The following is a 24,964-nucleotide window of genomic DNA, read 5'->3' as shown; positions in this document are numbered from 1 at the left end:
TTCACATTCATATTAATCACACATTGGTTCACATTCACATTAACCACACATTGGTTCACATTCATATTAATAACACATTGTTCACATTCATATTAATCACATACTGGTTCACATTCACATTAATCACACATTGGTTCACATTCATATTAATCACGTATTGGTTCACATTCATATTAATCACACATTGGTTCACATTCATATTAATCACACATTGGTTCACATAGATATTAATTACACATTGGTTCACTGTCATTATTATCGGTGCGTAGGTGAATTATGAAAGAGAATTGTTTTTTTCTTGTTTTTTATTCCCCAGCTCCTGAGAGCGAGGTTATTTGTAGTTATGTTTTAGAAATTTTATAAAGTGAAAACTAGAGTGACTGTGAAATAAAGGTTGGTTTAAACATTAAATATCATGGAATCTGGATGTAATAGTGAAAGGAAATTTAACTTGTATGAAAGGGCAGTAAATGTAGCCAGAATGCAAGGTCAGAATCCGGGGGTGACGTCACACTACATCCATCAAGACGGTTGCATTTGCGTGAATGGCCGGGCATGCAAATATTGTACTTCAGTAACTTTTTTGTGCAATGGAAAATAATACAAGAAAGGCTGCCAAAAGACATGTCCTTCTAGTAAACAAAACAACCTTGGGACGTTTATCTTGAGAAATTGAGAAGACGAAAATCCCCTGGGACAGTCGTTGTGAAACAATAGACATGCTTCTCCAGGGTATCAAAGGTATTTTGATTATTTGAAGATGGAAAATGCTACTTTATGGAAGAGCAAAGTTCAACGTCATTGGCCACAGTAATGACGTTTTTTAGAGGGGTGACTCGCTAGAAGTATTCGCCGTGACTCCGGACTTTTCGTTTGGGATTATACAACACGTGATATACAAACAATTTATTAACTCATAACAACCTACTGAAGGAGGTTAAACAACAAAAATTACAGATAAAAATTAATCAAATTACAATGGCTAATAGTTTAAAGACAACCAGAAACAGACTAAATTGAAGTTAGTAACGGAAATATATAATAAAGTAAAATGAAACACCAACAAAAAACTATAAACTGAATATAAAAACAAAAACCCAATGAATAGGTTTAAAAAAAAAGTTAATGACTAAGTAGGTGCTGCTGTCTAATAGCAAAGCTGTATTTCAGATATTGTGCCAGAGGAATTGCTAAGTTATTATTTGACATTATTTTTATGAATTTATTTTCAGGTGTGAGATTAGTAAAGTCAGGAATAATCTTTTCAGCTTCATTGTATAAAATGACCCTCTCTTTACTATATACTGGGCATATTATGAGGAAGTGATGTTCATTTTCAATATCATTTTTATTACACAATTTGCAGATTCTGTCGCTACTTTTGATTCTGTTGTGTCTTCCTTTTTCACTTACATGTTACTGTCCGAAAGGTCTTGTTTGTATTTGCACAATGTGAATGTGGTTTATTGTCAAAATATATACAGGTGCTTGTATGCCTATTGAACTATACAAAATTTGACCAATGCACATCCGTTTCATGTGTTAAAAGAACATTGCGATGTTCTCGTGGAATTGTTAAATCTTGGTATCATTCCAAACTGTCACCAAACTGCCACGTTTTGACGACTAGGATGCAATTATAAGATTATATTTCAGGTATACTCGAAGTGAATCTCAGCACTGTGCCGTTTATAAATGTCATGGTTTTGCTATAAGCAGGTCTCAGAAGTATTGGGGCAGCCAGTTTGCAAACTCGCTCGCGAATTGGCTAACTGCTTGGGTTTTGACTAAACAGTCTACTCTGGGCAAGTTTATATTGCTTTAGGTGACATAGAATGTTTTTTCTTGGCCTGGTACGTGTCTGGATTCATCTTGACGATTTGCTTTGTTATGCGAGGCGTGATAATTTAAAAGTAGTAAGGGTAATTTATAATTTATTTCGAGGTAGTCATTTTGAATACGGCTTGAAACCAAATAAAAAGACAAGCTGAGAAACAGTTTCCTACAAATCTGGGAGAAAATTAAATTTTCACTTCCAAACGATCCGTCAACATTTTACAATGTTGAATACTACTTACGTTCTTGATATTGTAAAATTATTTCGTGTTTTGGGAGCAAAAGAAACCTGAAAAAAAACTTGAAGATAATTCAGAAATTTGTATTAAGAATAATTCATAACGAAATTTATTCCATATGCACCCATAAATTATTTTCATAATTACTGATTACACACGAATATTACAGAAAAAAAAGATAATTTGCTATATTCTTGTTTACACGTCATGTTCACAAAATCGCAGACAATTATTTGTAAGGGGTGCCCTTTGAAATGGCAAATTTTCTCGATGTTTTAGGGAGTACTCCGCGGGGAATATGGCGTGTTCTCACACTAGCATAATTTTGCTCGAGTTCACTCATCGCTTTCCCACATGCACAGTGCGTTTGAAAATAGCATTAATAGGTGATTTTCCGTACAATTGCGAGATCTCGCGAGATGCATGAAAGACGCGCGTCGAACGTCTGCCGCAAAAATCGAACGATTTGATTTTGAACTCGAATTTCCTTATTTCGTAGCTTACATTGACCGGCCGATCTTCGACAGAGGAATATTGCTTCCGAATACCCTTACTTAATCGAATTGCCCATCATCAAATGTGGACAGCACATTATTAACCAAGGAAATGTCCCCGAAATACTTTCGCGTTTGTCGAATCCCACGCGATGTTTGACGCGACTACGACGCTAAGACCTTTGTTTGTCCTGTTTTTACGTTCGATTTCACGCATAACGCGTGATTCTCGCAGTGTACGGAAAATGGTCTGTTGCGTGAGACTGTGTCACAACGCGTTCTATTTATTTTCAACGCGCGTGACCGGCGCGTTTGATTGTGTATATTTTGTATTTTTATTTTCGAAATAAGCACTCGTTGCGTTTATTTTGTAATGTCTCGCAACGGAACGTCCAAGCTGACTTTGTTTTGGCTGTAATGTGTTTAGAAACATACACTGGATTATGTTTTATCGTGAACAAAGAAACACAAACATAACTAAAAAATGAACTTCTCTAAATAGGCCTGTGAACTGACTGTTTTTGGTAAGCGAATATACGTATTAGTGTTTGTGTAGCCTTATTGCATCATTTTTGAATAGTGTTTATTGTTTTGTGTAATTATAGTGCAGGCATAAGTGTATTTAGCATTGGGGGTGGCATACAATGTTTAGTGCTAGTAATAATTGTGTATGTAGAAATATTTACTAGTTTCAGCGTTTGCAGTGTTATTGGTCAGTGACAATGTGTAGCCCTGCGTACAGTGCTGTGTGTACGGGGACGCGTTCGGTTGATAGATGTCCCCACCATCACCACAGCCCTGCGAACTTCCATAGACAAAGTCCGGGACTTTGAAAAATATAACTTTTTTAATGAAATAATATGCCCAGGTACCAAAAATGATGATCGATTACCAGATATATCCAGAAGTCCCAGTTCGGAGTCCAATTGTGGATGAAATCGGCTACTTTGCCCTAAAAACAAACGCATTCTCTCGCGTGAATGAAATTAAAAATGGCGGCGTTTGGTGGATAATTCCTCCGGTACCTACGCGTTTACAATTTGTCCGTCTTTACTAGTCGTTTTTTAAAAGACATTTCAGTTTCAGATAACTTTATAATGGTTGTTACGGATAACTATCGTCATTTCAACCGATTTCGGCTGTAAACTACTTATTTTTAACTTGCGCACCAATTACGGTGCGCTCCCGGATTTTGTCTATGGAGGTACGCAGGGCTGTGGTGGGGACATCTATCAACCGAACGCGTCCCCGTACACACAGCACTGTACGCAGGGCTATGACAATGTGTTAATACGCAATTGTGCCACCCCGGATTTATCTCACCTATTTAGTTTCTGAAGCCTTCGAAGTTATTACAGAGCAATTGAGTATGTAGTTTTGCATTTGTTTGTTTTTCTTTTTCCTTTTCTTTCATGGGAATTGAGTGAGTTTATATCACACAAATGATACTTTGTGTATTTTACATTTTCCCGGTTTACTGATTTTTGTATTAAGTGTTTTACAACAGCGCCGCCATCGCCATATATGAGAAAACCAGAAGCTGACGTGGCGACAGATTCCCGAGTTGTCCATAGTGGAATTGTTGGGGAACATTGCGAATATCGGCCATCATCTTCTTCCGTGGATTATTACTAGATAGCACTTAGGGGCTGAAATGTTGAGAAATACTTTGAGAGCACTGTGTGTCACAATTGCTGTAATATTAACCGTCAAAGCTGACGAACATACGCATACAGTAAGTATCTAACTGTGTTTATTTTCGTTATTTTATTCCAAGATGGCGGATAGACGATGTGGAACACTTGACTATTGCAAACAGATCGATGTTGCACTACGTCGGGAAATCACACAAAACTTGTACGACATCTAAATATAGGTCGACGTTGTTAGTTTTTAATCAACTGTGTCCCCGAAATTAAATATAACTTTCCACAGATCAAACTTTCACTATATTAATAACAAATTGCGATCGCCAAAAATTAATATTATAATAACATTGAATCCATTCTGCCCACGCATATATCTATTTGCCATGGGTATTTTTATATGTGGAATTATTTTACTTGTAATTCGTTGACAGTTTTATGGCTGGTACTTGCAGACTGTAGTCTTTTTCACAGACTACTCGTTAAACTACTCTGTGGACCAGTTTCAAAGCGGTCGTGATAAATCTCTTAAAACCAAGTAAAATATTATATTTTGTATATATTTCGAAAGAATATTAGAAAGGTCTAATCATGCATGATCGGTGTAATTATTAATTATTGGGTATGCAATGATTCAAAGTTGTTTCAGGGTTAGTCATTGTCATAGAAAAGGTACGTGTAATACCGATTATAGGAAACACAAGTGTAATAATTTAGCATTTTAACATTACTGGAAGAAATTAGGGTTAGGTGTATGTACAGTGTTAATGTTTTGATTGAGAGCTGGTATGGTTTGGAGGAATTGAGACTATTATTTACTATTGTAAGCAATGTCATATTCGAAATGGTGGCATATGCATGCATATCAAACTGCTATGCACCAATCAGTGTTTGAAATCCCTGCCTAGCTTTGGACAAGGCTGGTACAAAATAAAACTTGCATGCACTGAGGGTCTGGTGAAACTTTTCTATAGACTTCAATGCAAATTTAGAAAAGGCAATTTTATTGGATATTTATTATTAGTGATTGTAGTTATAAGTTATTCTCTAGTGAGTTATTTTTTTGACAGAGTTGGTTGAATTTAAAAGTTCCACGCCCTGGTGTCCAATATACAATTTTGGGAAATTTTAAACATTGCCCTGATCAGAAAAAATGTTTTCAATTGAAATTCTATAATTCTTGGGGTGATCAGAGTTTGAAACATACATGTAGATAAATGCTAGTTTTCAATTCAATGTATTCAAAATACAATCAAATATCAGTCTTTCATTTCAAAACATGAGAGGACATGAAATATGTTTTATTTTTTAAATTAAAACTTGCATCTACAAACATTCAGCAGATTGCAGTACTCTACTCTTAATTTATAATGTTCAGGTTTTGTTGGTTGATAACCATATTAAAACAAAATATGTGATGAAACAAATTGTTTGTGTAGTATGATGCCACATGTATGTTACAATGAGGTATTAACAACAGCTGTGGTCAGTACAATATACTGTACAATGATGACACTTGTGACATATTGCTTTTATGCATACAACATGTGACCACCTGATTAATAGGTGATTGGCAATGAAAGTGAAGGAGGGTGTTGTTAACTATTGTTTATATGTTGTGCTAGAGATGTGGTTTACTGAATCATACAATCTACTGCAACAAGCAACTGTAGTTGCTACGAATGTAAATTTTAGGATTATATGAAAAATAGTAACATGTGGTTACTACATAAACTAAAATGGATTGGCCTTGTTACTGCCATCCCCGAAAATCTAAAATACAAAAACACTGACATAGACGAGATAAGCTTATCGGTGTCTGGAATTCCAACACCGCTTGATGCGATCTCAAAACCCTATATAAAAAAAGAATTAATAGACAGGCAATTCATCCCTCCAGTGAGTCAAAAGAAACTTGAAGAGATGCTGAAACTTGGCCAAATAGAATGGAGTAAAATGTACAAATTAATGATAAAAATGAGTATCGACAGCAAAACACGTGAATTTCAGTATAAACTTTTACATAACATTCTATATACAAATGATAAACTTCATAAAAACCCAGAAAAGTTTCCTACACAGATGTGCACATTTTGTCAGGAGAATCCAGAAACTCTGGAACACATCTTCTATGAATGTGAATATGTTGTTGCACTTTGGAGAGACCTACTTTTTAGTTGAGGAAAGATATTAAAACAAAATTCACCACCAAGCAGAATGTGCTTAATAATATCAGATCCAGGCGAATCGTTGACAATAAATTTTATTAGCCTGTTAGTTAGGAAACATATTTACCACTGTAAAATGAATGATATGAAACCCAACTTCAAGGGTATTCTAACGTACATGAAAAGAGTCTACCAGTGTGAAAATTGGATAGCAAATCATAACAATAAAATGATACAGCACTTAAAAAAGTGGTCCCCTTTAATACCATATATGGAATAAAGGGGCAAATGGTATGAACTAGAACTGAATGAGATAGACAAGTAGCAATCTAGTGAATATAGTGATCTTAGGGAAAAATCCGTCCATGTGAACCAAAAGCAAACATAAAGGTTCTGGGTTTGAGCAATAAACTATTCCTCTTCTGAAGCTTTGAGAAATGTCACTTTGAAAAACTTTGAGTTATACAGGAATGTAAGCATAACCACTTTATTCACAGATATGTAAATTTTTATGAATACCCAATAAAAAATATATTAAAATACAAAAAAAAAAACGTGTGGTTTTGAGTTAACTGGTTTAAAATAAATTTTTCATGAAGATTTCTAAGATTAGGCCTAAAAATACAGCTGATGAATTAATTGAAAGGTATTCATTTTGCATATTGTACTTGAGTAGTATAATTATTTTTTCAGATCATTTATGCAAATACTGTTGTGATTCGGTTTTCTGCATTTTAGGGAGTCGTCAAGTCTACCAAATATCACAACATTTCTAATAAAGCCTTTTTTTAGTCATCATGTGGTTGTATTCAGACTTGCATAATTTTATGTCTGCATCTTTTGCTTAACAATATATGTTTTTAGTTTACAAATAAATTGTGTTTTTTCTACAGTATGGAGACAATGATGAGGTAGTCCTATGGATGAACACAGTTGGACCGTATCACAACAGACAAGAAACTTACAATTACTACTCACTGCCATTTTGTAGAGGTCCCAAACTTAATATTGAGCATTACCATGAGACACTGGGTGAAAATCTCCAGGGAATAGATTTGGAGTTTAGTGGCTTGGAGATAAATTTTAAATGTAAGTTATACATGTACATGCATGCATTTACATAGACAATGCCATTGTGTAGTGTGTTGGGTTTTATTACCATACTCGTCCAACTCACACCCATGCTAGACTAAGCGTCCAAACCCCGCTTTTGGGCATTTCTGTTTTTGACTCCTATGTGCGAAGCACTCTTGGCAGGCAGTTTGTCTGTCTGTCTGTCTGGCTGGCTGGCTGTATGTCTGTATGTGTGTGTCCATTCCACTGATATCTCAAGATATATCTCAATATGTTGAGATATATCTCAAGATATATCTCAATATGTTGGTTTTTAATGAAACTTGGTGCGTTTTTGATTGAAATCCATGCATACATTACTTAATTTGTATGATGATTATCTAATTTTAGCTGTGACTGTTCCACTGATATATCTAAAGAGCCATTCAATGGATTTTGATGAAACTTGCTACATGACGCTCTGAACTAATGCACAGATTTGATTAGTTTTGGGTAAAAATCCATGCATATAATAAAAGGGGAACTAAATAGAGCCTATTTTGGTGTTTGTATTTATCAAGTTATGTATATTGATTATAAATTTGAAAAAAAAAAAAAAAAATGATTATCTTCAGAGATATGATGATTTAAATATGAAAAACCATAAACCTGCGAAGGACTTCCGTTTGCGCCATCTTGCCATAAAAAAAAAAGTAAGGTAACAAAGCATGATGACGAAATAGTATCTGATTAAATATAAGCAACTTAGGGAGCCATAGTTGGCTGGACAGGTGAATTGGCGTGCAAATTATTCAAAGTATGGATGCTGGAGTGCAATCTTGAGTTCGTAGGGTGGTGGTGGAAACCTTTTCGTCCATGTATTCACGGGGCTGCACTGGTAAATCATGGGACAAGTGTCACAGGAACACCAAGTAGATTGTTCACAGACTTTCGTGTAATTTGAAATAAAACTATCATCCGAACAAGGGGCATCGTCGACGATATACTCTCATCACTCACACTGGACTGATCTGAATCTTCACAGTATACCGTACTTCCCTGATCATAAGCCCGGAGGCATGAACACGTAAGGGAAAAGTAAGGGATGAGCTTGTACTCGAGGACCAACTCAGAAAAAATGATTTTGTTTTGGGGTTAAACACTTTAACCATCTTGCAAACAACAAAATATTATCCAAAAAAATTATTCGTTCACCACGCCGGGCTTGGGAAAATAATACTTATTTTTGGAAAAAAAATGCGTCATTGATTTGAACGACACTTACAATGAAGAAACAAACATGTTCATAAAAAACGCACACATTTTATTACAATACGATTTACATACCGTCTGAATTTACGGTGAAATAATGGGTAGAGTCTGTGAGGAAAGAGTGGACGAAGGCATTTTTCATTATTTTTGTTTTGGTATGTTTTCGATCGTACACAAACTCACGACGCATAGCAATTTTCCACCATGAGGTTTTTCAGCACGATTTGACCTGGAACAACTTCCTTTGACATAACAGTTCATGTTTTTCATTAACCAATCAAAATGATGTGTCGTAATGATGAAATTTCCCGATTATTGACAATTTGTTAACGCAATGCGGAAGTGAATTACCGCAATGTTAAAATGCGATCTGTAGCACTGATTGCAACGATTTGCAATTTCCGAAATATAAATGACGGTTAATAGTAACCGTGGGTAAACTGAGTGTGGAGGAAAAGTTTAAACACCTTTCTTGGTCGCCAACATGTCTCATCGTTCAGACCCTAGGCCTTTCATGATAGTCTCAAAGTAAACCATGCCCAATAACCAGGTACACATTTTTGGCTTTTCGAAAGCTACTACTCAAAGAAATGTGGATTACTCCAGAATTGCAACATTGGGGTTCATCCTGAGTAAATGACAGAATAGAAAGGATGCGAACCATGTTGTGTACGTTTGCTATGCACTCTGAGTTTAATGCGAGTTTTCTCATAAAACTAAAAGCATGAACCAAACTACCATGCCAATCACGATTATTATAAAATGAAATGCCTTTTACACACATATTTTAAAGAATATCGTCGACACCCAGTAAAAACACTCTGGGCTTATAATCGTGAATGCTCTCAATTCGATAAATACCAAGTGAAAATATAGGGATGGGCTTCATACTCGGGAGGGGCTTACGATCGGGGAAGTACGGTACTTTAACGCAATTGGGCTTTCACTCTCAGAATACTGTGGTTCAAACGCATAGTGTTCTAACCCAAGTTCTAAAAAGCACATTGTTCATATAAAAGTTGAGTTTATACTTAGTAGTACACAATGCTTGGCAGCATGAACGGCTATGTACAATGGCGTATACGAATGCGATCAGATACTAAAACGTCATAGCTTTGAAAAGTACCCATGTTAAATATGTTCGTTCGTTCGTTATTTATTCCCCTCCATGAATGGCCTCCATGAATGGCCTCCATGGTGTTTAATTGCAAGCACTTCAAATGCCTATCCAAGCTACAGTTATAATTAAAACAAAATTAAACCACTGCAATATTATTTTGAATACAGTTTAGAATATACACAACTATAAATTAAGGCCGCATTTAGGTTCGCTTTAACGTAATTTGCGTAATGATCTGTAAATTTTCGGCTTTTCCACTGATATCTCAAGTACTAATTATCACACTTCAATGAAACTTGCATAATACATAGGACAACACACATACATTTATGTGAAATATTAACCCTTTTCCGGTCAGGGGAGTTTCAGGCTATCAGGTTAAGTCGGTGAAAAACTGTCATGATTCAATGCACTCCAGTAGCCAGCATCTGTGCATGCTATCCTGCCAGATAGTATCGACCTCAGTTTTCACATTTTGTGCAATCTGTTCGCATACACACTTCATTGCCACCATGGACAACAATTTCTTGTATAAAAAAAATCACTGTTTTATTTCAATACACATTATATACTGTCGTTAAGTAATGATGTTTTGCCCTTTGTACAGTCTCAATAAACACGTGTTAAACATTGAAATAAATATTGCTTAATTACAAGCAAGTACAAGGTCACTACATGAATGCAAGTTTGAAATAAGAAGAAAAAAAACATCCGAGTATGGGGACATGTACGGGCGTGTTTGACGTACTCGACCTGTCAGCGTACATTTCAAATTGCAACGTATATTCAACGACTTGAACTACATGTGTAACATATTACAACGTACTTTCCGTGACTTGACTTATGTTATATTCAAGCTCTAACGTATATTAACCGACTTGACCGTACGAGTAAGCCCACACTTACAACGTATATTTAACGACTCAAACTGAGACTAAAACGAACGAGAACGTAACTGCAACGACTTTATCGGGGTTACCTTCACACGGCAACGTATATTCACCGACATGACCCGATTAGCTAACTAAATATTTCAACGTATATTTAATGACTTGAAATAAAACGAACTAGTGAGAACGTAACTGCAGGGACTTGGCGTGTATATATACTCGCGCAGAAACGTATTTCCACCGACTAGACCCGATGAACTATCCTGACATTAAAACGTATAAATACCGAGGGAGCATGAAACTAAATAAACGATAACGCATTTTCACCAACTCAAACTATTGTACAGTTCTTGACGCTGTAATAAGTTCCAAATTTATTTGTTGTACGCCTTTCTCAGTCGTCCACCCCGGTGTCTGCCTGATGTTGAGGGCTGCTCTTCCGTACTTCGTGTTTGTGTTCCCACGGTGTGTTTTCCCCTCAGTGCCATGTTGTGATGAAAAGCAGCGAAACATTCGCCCACTTGAAGGTGAACTTTACAAATTGGGCATCCTTTCGACGTTTCCGATAATCGGCCACTCGCTGTTTTTCTCCCGTACTTGCTGCACTGCTTACACGATTTTTGACGCCCGGGTAGTCTGCATATTTCGTGCGAATCCATGTTTTCACTACAAATAAATGATGTGTTACTTGGAAGAGAGCCAACTTCTCTTATGGATTTTTGAATTTTACTCGAGTGTCCACCAATCAGTTGTTCACCTGTGCGGATATTGAAGAATTTGTGCGTTACTTTAGTCATGCGATTCAATGCCTTGAAACATTCATAACCAATGACCAATGCAACATCTACGAGGTAACGGGCCATGTAGATCCACCACTGATTGTTTTTTCTGCCCGTGTGATAGTATTTTTGCCTTTGGTTAGAACGATCCACGCCACCCATGTGATGTCTGTAACATTATAACGATACAGGCACGTGTCTCTCGTCATCTACTGCTTCTGCCGACATAGCCAGTGGGGGGATAGACTGTATTTAAAATCAATATTTGCGCGCTGTCATCCTGGTATGCAGTAATATTGATAGTGTCGTCCGGTCTAGTTGCTGCTTTCATTTCACCAATTTTCAATTTCAGCTTCTTGCTTTTCCCCTCAGGAATTAATTGCGGCGGCATGGTTTTCCGATTTTGTCTGCTAAAACTACCGACCATGTACACTTTCTTGTAATTCAAGGGCCAAGGTTCGTTTATTCAGTCATCCCTTCAATTTTACATCAAACACTGAGCATAATTATCTAGAATGGAAGCAAAAAAATAAGTAAATTGTAATGATTAGAACAGCTATAGTAAACAATGCAAACTGATTTTAAATTGTATAGCGGCCACCGGCGTTGACGCAGAAAATTGGAGCAAAACAATATTTCCTGATCGATGTGTTCCAAATAAAAAATATTTTATTCCAGTCCAAATCAGCTCAATTACTTTAATAAAGAGTTATTGTATAATGTACAAAATGTTGATACATTTTGATGAATATTTACAGCTACGGCTTCAATACCGTAGAAGATTTTGGCCCGATCATCAACAAAACATCACCTGTCTCCAGGGCAACCGACTGGAAAAAGGCACCGGTGTTCGGTCGAACCGGTGGTAACAAAATCGTCACTCTCAGAATAACTACGCAAAATAACGATCTAAACTCGAACCATTCGAGCCACAATATAAACATTAAAAAAAGACTTTCGTTGCATTTGACAATGATAAACTTAACGAAAAGCCGTGTTTTTCACTGTCGCTAACGTCAGTAGAACCCGCTATTTTATTTGAGTGTGTTTGCCACCTGACTCTGTCCGGTGACGTCATCATGTGCGCTATAGAAGGTCTGTGATTCGTTGACTAAAATCGTCGATAGTGGGTCTCGTTGAAATCTCGTTACATAGGCATCGGGTCAGACGTATGTAGGGCGGAATTAAAAAAAATCAAAATCAAAGTAAAATAATAAAATAAGAAGGCATTAATAACAAAAGTAATAACAAAATAAAATTAAAATAAGTTTATAGCCAAAATAATTAAAGCCCGTACACTGCATCAGATTTTAATCAGATTGCATATTCTGCTGATAGGGGTCACTCGACCAATAATCGCTGATTTGTGATCAACACCCATACATATCACACCAAAGAATGCTTGCATTTCACTGAAATTTGTATTACGCCAGTGGGCATTTAATTTTTTTGCAATGTATTTTTGATGATATTTGGCGTATTTATTAGTCTCGATGGAAGCCAATTCTATCAGTTCTGGTGGGATAAATTTGTAGAAATATGAAGGGGTGTGTTCAAAAACTGGAATAGTAAATATATCGCCGTCTTCCTCCGTGGCCATTCTCCATTCACCAGTGCCGGAGGCAACATAATCGAATGTAGCACCAATTTCTGTGTCGGATTCAATTTCAATGTCGCTATCGAGTACAGGTGGGTAACGTTGCTCTAAAAAATCGTCATTCTCAGCACGATCTTCATCGATTTCTGAATCTGTATCGTCGTCATTTGCAACTATGAAGTCATCTGGTATTTGGTGTCGTAGTTCACCCGTTTTTTCGTCCAATACAAGTTCATCATCATCACGCGTGTCCATTGGCAATGCGTGTGCATACACAACACGTTTTTTCGGGGAAACTTGCAAGTGTTGATTGTTCTGTATCGCATACATTTTCTTGTACCATTTCTTTGGTGACATCGACGTTTTGTTGCGTACTCGCTGGGTCGATATGTTCAGGCCCCTGCTTTTCTGCGTTGGCAGTTGTGGCGGATGTCAATGGTTCCGAGTCGCAAACATTGTCTTGCAAAAATTGTATCACATCTTCGTTGGCACGTTGTATTTCAGCGTGACCAACTCCCGTTTCATCGGCATCTGCTTCGTCGGCAACTGGCGATTCAACCATTTTACGGTTCGTCTTCGATTTACGTTTGCCTCCTGGTTTGCCCCCTAGTTTGCCCCCGCAGTCCTTCAAACAGCTTTCTTCTGTAATCGCATGTTCATTGACAGAGGAGACAGTCTCCGACTTGCATTTTTTCTTATTCCTTTTACGTCTTTTCTTGAGTGGACTATTATCACTGGTGTCCGTGGTAACTCACAGACGCCAAATGTTTCCTTTGCTTTGGATTTCTTTTTTTCCCCACGCTTTGCTGGTGAAAAATCTGTCGTGTCAATGTCAAACTTATCACTTCCCATGTCACTGCACGATTAACGTGTTTTCTTGAGTTTCCTTCTTGCCTTCATAAAACACTTCCTATCTGTATAGGACGGCATATTAACGTGTGGAAAAGGCGGCACACAGCGAGTCAGGGCTTTATCTCATTTTCTTCGGCCATATTTATACTGAACGACCAGATGTCCACAAGACTGCATGTCCCAACAATTTGAATATTTATAATATAAATAAATGTTATTTTTTCGAACACAGATTGGTTACAATTTGCATACACATAGAATTGCATATGCTAGCTCAGACAGTGAAATCACATGGACTTGAATATTTCCCACCAGCTTTCCCGGTCATTTTACGTTGGTGATTGCCGACATTCAAGTTCAGCCGTTGGAATCCATCATGCTATTCATTCTAAGTGCCAGGACTATTTGCCAATCTGGTCAAAATATGTTACTACCATTATATTCGTGAATCTTGTCGTTCAAATACGGTTGTGATGCTGCAGTTTGCAATGTGGTCAAGGCATTTTTTTTTACGTCGTTGCAAACGTCGCGTTGTGGCGGTAAAATAGTGAAATGAGCAGACAAGTGTATAGAATTACAATCTTTATTACTTGGTTAATTTATTTGACTTGACGGAATCGAAAACAAATTCTCTTCCTCCATAATTTTGCAAGTGTAAAATATCAGGTTCCGTACAACGTATTATAAACGCTTGACGGTCTGAGCAACCTAAATAGCAGGCGGTTTTTCAACTACTTAACCAGTTAGCTAGCTGGAGTGGTAAATTCTAGCATACCCATATTGACGGCGGTTTTTCACCGTCTTGACCGGATTAGGGTTAATTACCTAATTTGTACATAATGAATCAATTTTCATTACTTTTCAATGAAACTTGCAATTGGTTTGCATTATTAATTTTTGGCTTTTACACTGATATCGCAAGTACTAATTATTTCATTTCAATGAAACTTGGTACATTGATGCTCTAGAACAATGCACAGACGAGCTCAGATCATATTAATTACCTAATTTGCTACCTACAATTAATAATTTTTTGGTGAAACTTCGTACATAGATGGTCTGTGATTTTACTTATCTTAATTCACTGAATCTTGGTACATATATACTCTAACACAATGTGATGATCTAATTAGTTTTAGGTTTATATACATCTTTAATAATTACCTAATTTGCATAAAAATTTACTTTTCAGATTTCCACTAATTTTGTTAGGGTTAATCATCATATTATAATAAAACTTTGTGCATGTACACCCTGAAACAATATACAAACCTAAATCTATGCGTAATAATTGCTAAATTGTATAATAATTCATTTGGTTCATTGAGGTAATCCACAGGCATGATTAGTTTAATGTTGATAAACATGCATATTGAATATCTATTATTAGCCCATTTCTTATATCTTAAAAAGTCAGATTTGAATTGAATTCATCACAGAAGTGCTCCTGAATTAATAAGACTAAAAACCATGGATGAAAAATCAAATGTATTTTCTGTATATATTATAAATTTTGATAATGTGTATCACATTGTTTTCATGCTGTGCATCTCAAATAGCAGACAAATAATTGTTGCCAAGCATCTTGTTTGAAAAGCAAATCTTAAATGTTGAATTAATTTTAATGTCTTCAATACTCTCAGCACACGGGAGTTCTTTCTAAGCTTTCTTTGATTTAGGTTTGTGTTCAGCTAAACAACCATTCCCTCCAAAATGCTCCAAATTTGCCTGCCTGGTCATAAAACCTGTTCTTTGAGCATTGTTTGACTTTTCCCGAATAACTGTAATCAAATAGATATATAATACAGCATAGATATTGACCGTTTTGAATATCGTTTGAATGTGTAGACAACTGTAACCATGCATAAAGTATGCTTTGACAATGACCTGTTAATAATTGGGAAGACGTTAAATACATGTACTTTATACTTTATTCCATATTCAGTTTACTTTTAAAAAAATGGTTAATTACCCTATTTAAAAAAATGCAGTTTTTTTGCCGAAATCAATTCCAAAAGATTTCACTTAGACATCTATAATTCACTTCTGCATTGCATTACTAGAATGCCATCGGGAATTCCTGGAAAATTGCGTTGGTACAACACTGCATTCTGATTGGTTATTAACAGACTTGACCTGTCAGGTGAAATGACAATGATGTAGATCATGTCGTGCAGAAATCATCATGCCGGAACTTGTTTTATTTCGAGAGTTTGCATACATTTAAAAACATTCAACGAAGATAATGATGACGCTAGACCTTTTACTGTTTCCCCACATAGCCTAATAATTTTACACCATAGATTCTGATGAAATGTAAATAATATTGTTATAAAACGTGAATATTTTTTACTCCCATGTGCGAAGCACAAAATGTGTGTCTGTCTGTTCCACTGATATCTCAAGAACCATACATCAGTTTTTAATGAAACTTGGTGCATAGATGCTCTGGGCCAATGCGCAGATTTGATAAGGTTTTGGTAAAATGCCATGCATATTAATTACCTAATTTGGATAATTAGTTGATTTTTAGCTGTTCCATGACTGTTCCACTGATATCTAAAGAACCACTCATTGGATATAAATGAAACTTGGTACATAGATGCTTTAAACTAATGCTAGGTTTTGATCAGTTTGTGGTAAGAATTACCTACCGGTAATTACTAATTACCTAAATTGCATAATGATTAGTCAGCTTTTGTTTTATCCACTGATATCTCAAGTACTAATCATCACATTTTAATGAAACTTGGTACATAGATGTCATAGGACACTGCGCAGACCTATACCTAATTTGCATAATTAGTTATTTTTTTCCCATGAATGTTCCACTGATATATAAAGAACCACTGATTGGATTTTAATGAAACTTTTAAAAAGAGTATTCATCATCACATTTCAATGAACCTAGGACTAAGCAGAGATCAAATTAGTTTTTGGTAAATATTTATGCTTATTAATCACCTAACTAAAATAATTAATTAACACTGATCTCAATTACTGATCACATTTGAAAAAAAATTTGGTACATACTAGTAAATGCTTAAGGACAATAAACGGGCCCGATTAATTTTGGGTTGAAATTTGTTCATATTAATTGTCTAACAATAATTCATAGTTTTTTTGTTCTAATTACATTTCAATGAAACTTGGTACATAAGTATTACATTACGCAGGCCTTATTAGTTTTACACTCAAATGTGTTCATACATGTATCAGTTACCTGATTTACATAATTAGTTTTCAGCTATTCCATCAATATCTCAAGTACAAGTAATTTTGAATTAATTTTTAATGTGTCTTCAATACTCTCAGTACACGGGAGTTCTTTCTAAGCTTTCTTTGATTATTGAATTTTTTTAGTTCTTGTTTGAACACGGTCAGAAAACGAGGAGTATTAATTTGGGATCAGTTCGTCTGAAGTCGTATCTGAGTCATTGACCAATCTCATTAAAACTTAACACACAGACAATGCATCATGTTTTACAGATGCATATTTTGCACAAAATAGTGTTTAGATATAATATTGTATTACAGAATTGGTATTCTAACTTACTCTGCAAATAAAAGATCGTACCAAGCAGCAAGTACATTGTTATCTTGAATCTATCGTAAATTCTTGATTTGTATTTAATATCTAGATTCTCAAGGTTGTAATTATGTGTCAGATTGCATAGAGCCCTGTGCATAAATATAGTAGCTGTCTTATTAAGACATACATTATGCACTGCAATTAAAGTGCCTGTGAAATGCCCATCCACACATTTCCCATTTTAGATCTGTGTCCCACTGTGCAGTTATTGATTTTTTTTGTTGCTGAAAATGATTACTCGTATCCAAGTAAATTTGAGATATTTCTCGTGCTGTGTAGCCACGCCCTCCTATCCTGAAACGGTCGACTGTCTTTCAACATAAACATTTTTCGGTCGGTGTACAAACAAGTGCTGATGATGATTACAGTAACCAGCTACACTAGAAAGGATATATTTTGCATCTAACTCAACAAACTTGATACTATGTGTTCATTATGGTCTATTAAATAAGTGGCAATTTAGTCAAAGATGAGAAAAATGTACAAGAAATTTGCCTTATTTACACATATCTGCAATGCAAGCTGCCCAGCAAGTTCTCCTTCGGACGTCACAAGGAGAATTTCTGTATTCAATTGAGAAGCTAATGAGGAGCCTCGTTTTAAAATTCACAAAATAAAGTTGCTGTAGACTGAGTTTAAAACGCATTTTTTCACTTAAAAAAAATATTTATGCTTAGAAACATAAAACTTAATAATATTGGTGTACCAATGAATGATTTTAGGCGAGAAAATAGCAGGCATTTCACAGGCACTTTAAGTTATTAAATGTTGTCTATCTGTGATGCAGATGGTGTTAGGTACAATATAAATCAAAGAAAGCTTAGAAAGAACTCCCATGTGCTGAGAGTATTGGAGACACATTAAATATAATTCGAAATTACTTAGCTGAAAACTAATTATGCAAATCAGAAAATTAATATGACCAGATTTGAGTGTAAAACTAATGAGGTCTGCGCAATGTAACAGAAAATCTATGTCTCCAAGTTTAATTGAAATGTGATTAGAACCAAAAAATTATGAATTATTATGCTTATTAGGGAATTAATATGAACAGATTTTTACCCCAAACTAATTAGGTTTGTACATTGTCCTAGAGCATCTTTATACTAAGTTTCATTGAAATGGAATAATTAGTACCGTGAAAACTCCAAAATTTCGACCCCTCTAAAAATTCGATCGCCTATTTATTTGCCGGGTTTCGGTGTTTTATTTACCTCCAAATTTTCGATTCCACTAAAAATTGCCGACTCATTCTTATTCGAAAATTGCGACCAGTTTTAGTTTTCCCACAAACGAAAAAAAAACGATGTGAGCGTTCAAACGGGACCTTCCTCGAAGGCATGAATCCGGGTTTCTGATTGACTGAGAGATTTTTATTTTATTGGTAACGAAAATATATTCTAAATAAACGAAGTTTGAAATAAAAACGAACACAAAAATCTCGGCATGCTGCGTTTCTGAATTGTTGATTATTACTGTACTCAGTAGTGATTATAATAATGTACACAAAATAAATTTGTTGAATGGTTATGAAATACAAATAAAAGTCAACTTAGTTTCATCGTAAGCGAATGATTCCGGTCTCGTATAAACGTTTGATGCTGTAGGATATCCGCCATGTTCTCTTAGGTCAAATAGGTCAAATCGCTAATTAACCAATCAAAAAGCTGGATGATGCCAACGTGTTCAAATTACCATAGCTTATTTAAATATGTTAATGTTATTGAACGCAATGCGGAAGAGATTGGTGTTGTAGTACGATGTTTTGGCTTGGATTTTGATGCGAAAACGGCATGATTTTTTTTAAATAAAAAAATTTGTTGTTTTTAAAAAATAAACTGGTCATCTGAAGAATAATTTAACATTGTTCACAGTGATAACAGCTCATTCTCGAAAGGAAGCTTACCCGCTCACGCTAGTCACGATAAAAATCATACACGTGTACTCTTGAATAGACAAACGTCAATGACTACGGTAAAACTTAGACTCTATTTTAGCCGGCAGGATTGATTGAAATGTCCGAAAAATGACGCCAAAATACACCTTAAAAGTCCCATTTTATTTTCTTAAATCCCATTTTATTTTTTAATCCAAGGGCGAATTTACGGCAGAATTTGGTCCCTCAAATAAGGGACACGTGAGCTTTGATTCTAACCGGATACATTGCACTGGGTCGGGGAGATAGTTTGCTAAACTTCCATGCATCTTTTGTCCAATGGGTACCTGTACTTCGAACATTCGCAAGTTTTTCTAGGTAGTGCGAGACAGCTTTGTCTTTTGACCTATTAGTTTTGTGCTGACCTCTTCTCCGCGTCTTGATGTTTAGTTTTGCTTGTCATAATACTCACCGATTGATGACTTTGTTTAGATTTTGAGTTACAACTCGGCCACGACCTTTGCTTTTACCGTGAAACATGAGGAAGTTTACGTCAATTGACGGACATTGCATTTTTTAAAAACTAATGAAGCACACTGTCTATCATCCCCATTTTTTCATTTGCTGATTTCTATTCTGAAAAATTTGACCGTCCGAAAATGCACCTTAATTTTGACTCTAAAAACACGTCACATATCTAACACCAATTATTTAAAACCGGTCGAAATTTTGGAGTTTTTACGGTACTTTAGATATCAGTGTGAAAGCTTAAAATTGGTTAATTATGCAAATTAGGTAATTAATATGTACAGATTTTAACCCACAATTATTCAGGTCTGTCTATTGTCCTACAGCATCCATGTACATTCATTGATATGTGATGTATAGTACCTGAGATATCAGTGTGAAAGTTGGTTAATTATGCAAATTAGGTGATTAATATGCACAAATATTTACCGGAAACTAATTGGGTCTGCATAATTCTAGATTCATTGAAATGTGATGATTAGTACTTTAGATATCAGTAGAAAAGCTGAAAATTAATTATGCAAATTAGGTAATTAATATGCACAATTATTTACCCTAAAACTAATCAGGTCTCTGCATAGTCCTAAAGGATCTATGTACCAAGTTTCATTGAAATGCGATGATTAGTACTTGAGATACCCGTGGAAAAGCTGAAAATTAACTAATTATGCAAATTAGGTGATTAATATGCACAAATATTTATCGAAAACAATCAATCTCTGCATAGTTCTTGAGTATGTAAGTACCAAGTTTCATTGAAATGTAATGCTAACTACTTATATCAAATGCTGAAAATTAATTAATTATGCAAATTAGGTAATTAATATGTACTGATATTACCATAAAAACTATCAGGTCTGTGCAGTGTCGTATGACATCTATGTACCAAGTTTCATTGAAATGTGATGATTAGTACTTGAGATATCAGTGGAAAAACCGAAAATTGACTAATCATTATGCAAATTAGGTAATTAGTGTCCACGGATTATTACCAAAAACTAATCAAAACCTAGCATTAGTTCAGAGCATCTATGTACCAAGTTTCATCAAAATCCAATGAGTGGTTGTTTAGATATCAGTGGAACAGTCATGGAACCACTAAAAAATAGCTAATTATCATGCAAATTAGGTAATTAATATGCACGGATTTTTACCAAAAATTAATCAACTCTGCGCATATGTTCAGAGCATCTATGTACCAAGTTTCATCAAAATCCAATGAGTGGTTCTTTAGATATCAGTGGAACAGTCATAGAACAGCTAAAAATTAGCTAATTATCATGCAAATTAGGTAATTAACGAGCATGGATTTTTACCAAAACCTAATCAAATCTGCGCATTGGCCCAGAGCATCTATGCACCAAGTTTCATCAAAAACCGATGTATGGTTCTTGAGATAGCAGTGGAACAGTCGGACACACATACACACACACACACACACACACACACACATACACACATACACACATACACACATACACACATACACACACACATACAGACACACTAACTGCAAAGACTCCCATTTTGTGCTTCGCACATGGGAGTCAAAAATGATTAGATCTTTCAATGAACAGAGAATACCACATAATTGTCCACTATTCAGGAATAGTTTATTGATAACACATGTTTTTGTTGTTTTTTAGCTGATGTCAGTCAGAAGGACTATTGTGTGGTTGAATTGACAGAAGAAAGATACCAAGCCTTTATATATGCAGTAAAAAACCATTATTGGTATCAAATGTACATAGATGATCTGCCAATATGGGGTAGGTCAGCTCTCTTATGGCTTAATATATACAGGACATTTTGGTAAACAAGATTTGTGCTGTACTGTATTCAAAAAATAACTGAATAAATGAATGTCTTGCTACAAACTTGTTTATCATATCTATTTATTTAATGTGCCATATGCTAATGTAAATAACACGTGATTCAATGGTCAAAACATATTTCAATGATCTGGCCTACAATAAAGGTGTTTTTTTTTGTTTATATGCAATTTCACTTGAGATGTACCGTAAAAACTCCAAAATTTCGACCGGTTTTAAATAATTTGTACTAGAAATGTGACGTGTTTTTAGAGTCAAAATTAAGGTGCAAATCAGCAAATGAAAAAATGGGGATGATAGACAGTGTGCTTCGTTAGTTTTTTAAAAAATGCAATGTCCGTCAATTGACGTAAACTTCCCCATGTTTCACGGTAAAAGCAAAGGTCGTGGCCGAGTTGTACGCTAAACAAATCAAAATCAAAACAGTCATCAATCAGTGAGTATTATGACAAGGAAAACAAAACATCAAGACGCGGAGGAGAGGTCAGCACAAAATTAGATCAAAAGACAAAGCTGTCTCACACTACCTAGGAATACTTGCGAATGTTCGAAGTACAGGTACCCATTGGACAAAAGATGCATGGAAGTTTAGCAAACTATCTCCCCGACCCAGTGCAATGTATCCGGTTAGAATCAAAGCTCACGTGTCCCTTATTTGAGGGACCAGATTCTGCCGTAAATTCGCCCTTGGATTAAAAAAATAAAATGGGATTTAAGAAAATAAAATGGGACTTTTAAGGTGTATTTTGGCGTCATGTTTCGGACATTTCAATCATTCCTGCCGGCTAAAATAGAGTTAAGTTTTACCGTAGTCATTGACGTCTATTCAAGAGTACACGTGTATGATTTTTATCGTGACTAGCGTGAGCGGGTAAGCTTCGTTTCGAGAATGAGCTGTTATCACTGTGAACAATGTTAAATTATTCTTCAGATGCCCAGTTTATTTTTTAAAAACAACTAATTCGCATCAAAATCCAAGCCAAAAGATCGTACTACAACATCAATCTCTTCCGCATTGCGTTCAATAACATTAACATATTTAAATAAGCTATGATAATTTGAACACGTTGGCATCATCCAGCTTTTTGATTGGTTAATTAGCGATTTGACCTATTTGACCTAAGAGAACATGGCGGATATCCTACAGCATCAAACGAGACCGGAATCATTCGCTTATGACAAAACTAAGTTGACTTTTATTTGTATTTCATAACAATTCAACGAATTTATTTTGTGTACATTATTATATAATCACTACTGAGTAATAATCAATAATTCAGAAACGCAGCATGCCAAGATTTTTGTGTTCGTTTTTATTTGAAACTCCGTTTCTTTAGAATATATTTTCGTTACCAATAAAAAAAAATCTCTCAGTCAATCAGAAACCCGGATTCAAGCCTTCGGGGAAAGTCCCGTTTGAACGCTCACATCGTTTTTTTTTTTTTCGTTTTGGGGAAAACCAAAACTGGTCGCAATTTTCGAATAAGAATGAGTCTGCAATTTTTAATGGAGTTGAAAATTTGGAGGTAAATAAAATACCGAAACCCGCCAAATAAGTAGGCGAACGAATTCTTAGAGGGGTCGAAATTTTGGAGTTTTTACGGTACTTCTAATAAAGCAAATATGGTATTTATTGAAAGTAAATTATACTGGTACAGTACAAATGTGCACACAAGGTCCCAATTTTCTTGCCAGGGGTGAGGCCATGGCCTGCCAGTGGTCAGCTTATTGAAAGGCTGGCCCGCAAAAGAGCAAGCCCAGGCTCAAGCTCGGCGCGATTAGTCAGATACGGTGCACCTTATTATACTCTGCGCGATCGATGTTTTTTCACCACAACAGAAAACATAGTTTCAGTGCTCTTACATTGTTGTTTATGAATGTAGATTGAACAATTTGCGTAATGTGTCGTATGTAGCGTGGTCAGTGGTAAATTAAAAATTTAAATGTGTGTTGTTGTTTTTTTATTGTGATGCGAGTTTGAAACGATTACTGAAAGTTAACCATGGATTGAATTGTTATGTCCCCTCCCCTGCCCCATTCTGCTTGTCTTGTCTTGCGTAGCATAATTACAAGTAGTAGTTGCTAAATTAAAAGTCAATGACATCCCGATTTCCTAATATTAAATTTATGATTTGAGAGTTTGAATTTAATGAGAACCAACCAGGGCTCACCATCGCAATTGTTTATCTGTTGGGTAAAAACGGGAGATAGAACAATTCAGAAATTTTGCAGCAGATATCGATGAAACTTGATGAATAAGTCCGAATATGCACATCATTTTTTTCTGGATCTGAAAATCCTAAGTGGGTCTTTTTCATGATTTTCATTCAAAATTACCTCCCTCAACACTCCTGGGAGAACAACTGATCATGCTCAGAATAAATGATTAGCTTACCGTACTTATCCGGGTAAGAGCCCATGCCTGGACAAACGCCCACCCCCCACTTTTGACACAATAAAGAAGTTGAGGTCATATTCGGGCACACGCCCAGGGGGTCTTTTTCTACGCAAAACAAAAAAACGGGTCTTTTTCTACACAAAACAAAAAAATGGGTCTTTTTCTACACAAAACAAAAAAACTATTTTCTATTCGTTAACTGTTGACTTTCTTGAAACAAGGAGTGAATGCAAAATAGCTGTGACAGCTTTCTGCTTTCAGGGCAGCGCGTTCACCGCTGATTTTTTTTTTCAGAATCATAACAGTCAGCAAGTCTATAAAAATAAATATTAAAGCAGAAACGGTAGTTTTCTTTTTGAAATATGTCGTGGCCCTAAAAAGGGCCGGCCGTTTGGTGTGTGCTTCCTTAGAAACGATTCAAGCAAATCGTATAAGGAGATAGAGCCGCTAAGCACTCGTTCGGCTTTAGTGTCGTCGACAATGAAAACAATGTTGCAATATTGTAGCAACCCGTACCTGGGAGAATGGTTGAAATCACGTTATTTTGGCTTTATAAAATATTTTGTAGCAGCTTGCGAATCCATAACTGGGGCCAGCAATTTTGCAATGTCATGCCGAAGACTGCCAACTTTTTTACCATCTTTTTATCACCGCTATTGCATTTCTGTCATGAAAACTATTCTTCTGTCGTTGGATAAAAAAAAACTTCCTATTTCATGTCCGCCGCGATATCCATATAGTGAGACATTCCAACCGCCGGAACATGCTGAATGATAACTCTCACCGTGATTA

The 24,964-nt window shown here is 35.7% G+C and overlaps 1 protein-coding gene across 1 annotated transcript in view; it reads left to right on the top strand.

Moving 5' to 3' along the window:
* Nucleotides 1–4,109: 4,109 nt before the first annotated feature.
* The window catches only part of LOC100377035 (transmembrane 9 superfamily member 3-like), a 45,121-nt gene continuing 24,266 nt past the window's right edge, over nt 4,110–24,964 (top strand). The window contains exons 1-3 of the mRNA XM_085493936.1: nt 4,110–4,304; nt 7,277–7,472; nt 21,589–21,711. Of these exons, the coding sequence (XP_085350062.1) occupies nt 4,224–4,304; nt 7,277–7,472; nt 21,589–21,711 (400 nt within the window). The 5' untranslated portion in view covers nt 4,110–4,223. The remainder of the gene's footprint in view (nt 4,305–7,276; nt 7,473–21,588; nt 21,712–24,964) is intronic.

This window comes from Saccoglossus kowalevskii, chromosome 19, assembly GCF_978046115.1.
Source record: "Saccoglossus kowalevskii chromosome 19, keSacKowa6.1, whole genome shotgun sequence".
In the NCBI taxonomy this organism is placed as follows: domain Eukaryota; kingdom Metazoa; phylum Hemichordata; class Enteropneusta; family Harrimaniidae; genus Saccoglossus; species Saccoglossus kowalevskii.
Note: the sequence above shows the minus strand (reverse complement) of the source record. Positions and strands in the feature narration are given on the sequence as shown.